Source organism: Hermetia illucens, chromosome 5 (genome assembly GCF_905115235.1).
Source record: "Hermetia illucens chromosome 5, iHerIll2.2.curated.20191125, whole genome shotgun sequence".
In the NCBI taxonomy this organism is placed as follows: domain Eukaryota; kingdom Metazoa; phylum Arthropoda; class Insecta; order Diptera; family Stratiomyidae; genus Hermetia; species Hermetia illucens.
Window position 1 is genome coordinate 71,953,407 of NC_051853.1, and position 6,546 is coordinate 71,959,952.

At 39.9% G+C, this 6,546-nt stretch overlaps 1 protein-coding gene across 1 annotated transcript; it reads left to right on the top strand.

Annotated features, from left to right (window-relative positions):
* The first annotated feature begins 5,384 nt into the window (after positions 1 to 5,384).
* Positions 5,385 to 6,155, top strand: LOC119658303. Its single transcript, XM_038065606.1, has one exon. The coding sequence runs from the start codon at positions 5,385 to 5,387 to the stop codon at positions 6,153 to 6,155; it is 771 nt and encodes a 256-aa protein (XP_037921534.1).
* Positions 6,156 to 6,546: the final 391 nt, after the last annotated feature.

Below are 6,546 nucleotides of genomic sequence, written 5' to 3' on the forward strand. Positions count from 1 at the left end.
GGATTAAGTGTCGAAGTGGTCCACACAATGGCTTACTTCTACGGCTTCCTCGGGAGTTAGGACCCGTATTTTAAGAGGTGATCAATCAGGAAGGGAGATCTTAATGGAGCTGCTTTCTTTCGTTCAGATACTAAAATAAAGGCGATAAAAACATCTTCGTTTTTGATTGCTGTCGTAGGAGTTTGCTCTGAGGTTGGCAAAATATCAAAGTAAAAATTTACAATACGGTGCAAGAACCTGTTGTAAAAAATGTTGGACCAAGACCACAGTTTAATAAAGGTTTTCACGATGGATTGCTCCATTTGGAGTGACTAGGTGAGGCTGCTCTAAAGTGACTCCAGTAGGTAATTCTAACAGCAGGTTCTGGTGGCCAAAGTTCACCATTGAGAATATCGAGCTGGTCAGGGCAGAGCATGTCGGATTTGGGGTACCCGGCCTTCGTAGCAAGGTATCATTTCCATCATTAGGGAACGAAACTAGGGCATTGACCTTGGAAGCTGGAAGACTGAGTTCATGAGTATCGAAAAGGGTAGATCGAGAAATGTGGAGGGTTCCAGCTTGGTGTTTGAACTAAATCAAAAGAGTTTGAAGGTTATCAGGGCCAGTCACAATATTGAAATATTCAATTATATCAAGAAACCTTTTTTTGGGGAGTGAAGAATTGTAAGATAGCTAAGCACTGAGCAAGGGAATAAGAAGTTTCTGAATTATGTACGTATTTGCAAAAATGTCTGCAGAAAGGAGAAGCTACTTGTTTTTATCATTTAATAATACTAAAAACATCAGAATCGGTAACTACCTGAATTATAACGATCGCTAGCTAAAACATTGGAGGCTTAATCCAACCTGTTAGAATTTTCTCCTAGACCATAAAAGGAAGAGGCGTAAGAAAGTAAAGTTAGAAATGCGAACAAAAGTAGTTCGATATCTTTTGAGGAATTAGATCTGTGCCGTCAGTACATCGTGAACAAGCCAAAATACTAAACCGTAAGCAAAAATGGCTTCCATGAAAAGACATGAATCAAGACTGCTAAACCAACAAATGCGGAAATTATCAGAGAAATCGATCATAAGGGCGAATTTTTGGTGGTAGAATTTGAAGGAAAGCTAACGAGTGAGGTCAAAATAGTCTTTCCAACTACTTTCCATCACATATAAGACTACACATATATCTAAAAACATTAAAATTGGTTCTTCCTTTCTACTAATACCAAAGCTAAAAGAGTTGCAGGGCGGTTTTTTTTATTTTTCTGGAACAAGACCCATGGGTTGGGTCTAACAATCGGTACAATAATACTGGCTCAGTTAGGATGTTCTACAATGAAAGAATCACAACCGCCCGTGCCCTGATGTGAAAATTGTTAGAAGCAACCCCGCTGATACAATTCAGTAACCATGATTATCTATGTCTTCCGCAGATGCAAGAACTAAGGGATTTGTTAACGCATACGAAGTCAAGTGATATGAAACTCTTAATTAGTTGTGATACGAGTGTTCAACATATTTGTTTTCGAAGTAGTAAATGCAATCCTATAGGAGAGACACTATCTGATTTCATCATTTCAGTTGGTCTCACTACCGCGAACGTGGAATTTGACCCAATGTTCGTCAAATCATGGAGCATTGAAGTAATTGACGTAACCATTATCATTTCAAGGATGACATCTGGCATCAGTGGGATCTGTTTTTCATCACATATAAAACTACACGTATGTCAAAAACCTGGGCAAATTAACTTACAACATGCGCAAGCCTCGTCATTTCTACTGGCAGCAAGGCCGACAAAGTTGCTAGGCTGCCCTTATATCCTTCTGATATAAGAGTCTGGGATTCAGTCTAATAAATTCTATGGTATTGGATCAGTTAACGGAGCTCTGCTTCCCTACTGGCAGCTTAAAATTGTTAGAAATAACCATGCTGAGGCAAATCCATATCCAGGGTATGATCATTGTACCGGGTTCATTGTAAGAGAGAAAAAAAGGTTTCGATGCGAACGCTCAATATGGTGGTTTTATATAGAATAAAACCTTATTAAAGTCGGATTACTATCTGTTGCACTTCTTTCAAAAACTGATACTCCTATCGATTTGAAACTTGGTAGGAAAGTGGCAACCGTGAACCCCCATGCATGCATTGTGTGACATCGTTCTATTCTCAAATATAGTCATGTGGGGTGATCGATTAGTATTTTCCAAAGTTGTCCCCAGGTTTGACATTTGATGCAATAAGGGAGAGTGTAGAGACTTGAAATGGTTCATTTCTTTCGTGGACCAATGGTCAGAAACTACCCAATCGACAAATCTGACAAAATTCACCGCCTGTACTATACGGTGTCTAGGCCCCGAAATACCCTCCATACCGCTATCTGCTCAAATAATGTTAATAATTGTATTTAATTATATTCTTTAGAAATTGATGGCAAACCCGCTTAAGTCCACTTCAGAACAATATAATTATGTAGTTACATAGTTTATAATATAAACCATGATAGTGCTCAGTTTGGCGGAAATGGAACTATAACTACTAAACTGATGATTGGATGATTGTTGCTTTTGTGCAAATTCACTATAACCTAAGATTTTAAATGTCAGTATAACATTATAAGTTAGGTACAAACAAGAGAGCTCAATAAATGTGTGTGATGCTTATTTCGAGGAAGAGCGTACATTACGAGCTCCTAAACCTATTTATCTAAACGAGTTTTTCTGAAAATTTTGATTTTTTTAACTGGCCAAATCTAAGAAATTAGATACTGTCTGCTATTTGCAGTCTAGTCTAATATGATTGACACTAGCCTTGTAGCTTTGTACTGATGAAGGGCGTAAGTTGTTTCCAAAATATATATCTACTTTGAGAACTAAAAATTTGTAGTTTGGAAAAAGCTATTTGTCTATCAATTTGTGGGCAAATCTCTTTCAATTTTGTTGATTGTTGTGCACATATGTATTTATAGCCCGTACCACAATTATGAATGTTCATTCATATTTAACTCTTCTCTTATCGTCATAGCCTGAACAAGTCGGGAAACCGGAAGCTGGACGCTTCAAGTATGATAGGTTTTGTGTATTTTTTATATAAAAATATTTGTTCCATTTGCACCTATCACGTAATGTACATGGATATATCATGTCAGACTATCCACTTTAGTGTGATACTGACATTTAAAAGGCTTAGAATTTACACTGAACTGAACCGAAGCTTTGACCTCCAATAACTTCGTTAGTAATAGTGTAATTAGTGTGTTAGGATCATGCTCTATATTATAGCTTACATTACTGTAAAATTTCATGATGTTAGGTTGAACTTAAGGGAGATTTTTACATTCAATTACTAAAAATTATAGTAATAAACTTTTATTAACTTTTAGGCCTAGGCACCGTATAGTGGCAGCTCCATATTTTTTTCAGATTCTTCGTTTGGGTAAGTTCTGTGAATAGTTTCGTTAAACCCCGTTTTGCATTAAATGTCATCATTGATAAGTACTAATAGATGACTTTCATTTCAATATATTTGATAAAGACGGGCAGATAGGCACGCAATTTTAAGGTTGCAACTGGTCAAAGGAGTGACAATCGTTGCACATCAGATCGAGGTAATCACAAACGAGCCGATTTTTGAAATAAGATCTGGCTAGAAGACGATGGTCTGACGCTCGCGGAAGATAAAATCGAGGTAGTTTTGATCACCAAGTGAGATAAGTAAATGTTGATTAAGATCAAGATTGGCGAGCATATCAAATATTCGCAACCAATACTTGAATACCTAGGAGTCATGGTTAACCAAAGACTGAAATTATGTAAAGAGCTGTCAGCTCCATCTTGCTTTACGCAGCTCGAGTTTGGGCTTCTGCATTGAACCTAGAAGTAAATAGAAGAAAAATCGTGGTCTCATATCGATTGAGAGCATTGCGAACGCCGTGCGCTTACCATACAACATCAGATGAAGTAGCATGTGTGATAGCAGGCATGGTCCTCACCGATATCTTAGCGAACTAGGGTCGACGCCTCCATGACCCATCATATGTAACGGACGAGTCCTGTACATATGATGGGTGTGAGTGTGAGTCAGTAATTAGAACGAAGTTAAGCGATTTTGAAGTGGCAAAAAAGATGGGTTGATCCACCTAAAGGACACAGGAATCATAGAATTACTCGAGGTGTCTCAAAATAGATCAAGCAAAGACACGGTGAAGTTAGCTATGATCTAATACAATTCCTAAGCGGACACGGAGGGTACTGCTCATACATTTATCGCTTCGTTCATAACGGTTTCCAATATTGCCTATCACGATTTCGGAGGATGCGGAGCATATTTAACTGCCCGAGGTTCGCCGCACACAGAGTGGACGCCGGTGCGTGGTTGTCATCCGAGAATATCACGAGTCGCAGTTCGTAACTGATCCTGCCCCGCGACGTAATGCCGAAATGGCTATCCGGCGGTGTAAGCTAAGGAGAAGGGGGTGGTTTTAGGCGCGGGTTAGCCTTTGAGAATAATGATCAGCTACAAAACATAAATTTGATGAAGTATGCCTTGTTAGATATGAATCACAATCGTAGATTTCAATGTGCCAACGACCCAAGCAAGCCAAGCAAGAAAACTTTCAAACACTTTGCAAATAGAATGATAAATCTGTTTTAATTTTTTACCGATTGGAAAATCATTTTTCTGTCAGAAAAAATGGAAATGGGTCTGCTAGACTACTGTCGAAAGGTTTGAAAATTTTACACATTAAAATCTATATATTTCAATTCATATCTAGCAAGAATAGTTGGTCAAATTTAACTTTTATAACGTCTTAAAAATCGACTGATCATTCTTCTGAAAGGCTATAACCCAGGCCATAGTGAGTAAAAGTCTCACATGTATGGCAGGAGTCAGCGGTAGGTTTTGCACCTTTCCAACTTCCAACGCCAAAAAAGACAGACATACAGCCAGTGTTTTCCAGAAAACCTAAAAAGGGGTGAAAAATTGAATATGACACCATTTTATTTTGTCATACAAAACTCTGTATTCCTGGGACCAAGTTTAGAGGCTACCTTATCCTCTAATATGTATTTCGATTTTCGAAGTTGTCTGAATTCAGACCAGGGCAGGCATATTACCACCGTATCCGGGCCAAACAAATTACAATTTTTCCAATAAATTAATTAAATATGGTTGCTATTGAACTCTGTATCGACTTGCTAAAAGCCGTGATGAACGCACACAGGATATCGAACACTTCTGTTGCGTTAATGACAAGAACGGTACTTTGCTGGGTTCAATTGCTCTACCACGATCCGAAAAGTAAAGTTCGAAGTATGGCGGGTGTATCAAAACCGCTTCGTATCTCTGTTGGAGTTCATCAAGGAAGTGCCCTCTCACCACTCCTCTTTGTCCTTGTTATGGACACCGTCACACGGGATATCCAACGTCCAGCGCCCTACACACTGCTTTATGCAGATGATGTTTTCGTAGCATCTGATAGCAAAAATGATCTCGAGCAACTTGTTCAAAAATGGAATGATCGCCTCATACAACACGGTCTCAGATTGAATTTAAACAAAACTGAATTTTTGATGACCGATCCCCATGAAACAGGCACAATCACTGTCAGCGGCAGTGATCTGCCCAGAACTGAGCGATTTAAATACCTCGGGTCAACGCTATCAGCCAATGGAGAGCTGCGTTATGAAATTGCTTCACGCATTAACGCAACCTGGATGAAGTGGCGTTCCACAACTGGTGTCCTTTGTGATCGACATATCAACGAACGTCTCAAATCTAAAATTTACAGCAATGTCGTCCGTCCAGTCGCTCTCTATGGTTCAGAGTGTTGGCCGACCATAAAAGACAATGAACGACGTCTTGCGGTAATGGAGACGAAGATGCTACGTTGGACTAGTGGCGTCACACGTTTAGATCACGTCCGAAATGAGGATATCCGCGATCGTTATGGGGTTGCACCGATCGTGGAAAAGTTGCGAGAGAGGCGTCTTCGATGGTATGGTCACGCAATTCGTGCAAACGAGAATTCACTTGCAAAGATTGGTCTGAACATCGAAGTCGATGGTAAACGACCAAAAGGCAGACCTAAGCAACGGTGGCTTGATACGCTGGATGGGGATTTGAAAGCCTCGAGATTGCACGCAGATCAGGCATTCGATAGAGAATAATGGCGAAGCCGATCACGACGAGCCGACCCCGCTTGTGACAAAGGCTGAAGAAAAAGAAGAAGATTGAACCCTTGGTTAGGTATAGTGCGCCAAACACACTTACTAGTCACCGCATCTGGTTGGTCGAAATGCGATTCAGTTCCCCCATGACTTCTCGAAATGCCTGCATTCTTCTATTGCCACTTCCTCTTTCCGAACACATTGCCCACGGCGATAGTCCTGTATGCTGACCAAGTTCTTTCTTCGAAATATCATAGAATCAAACCAGCGCACTTCTACGATACATCGCAGACACTACAAAAAAATCGTCTCAACTTGATTTTGGTGTTAAGATAACTGCATTGCCAGACTTTAGACAAAGCAGGCTAGGCGGGTTCTTAATGCATCGGGC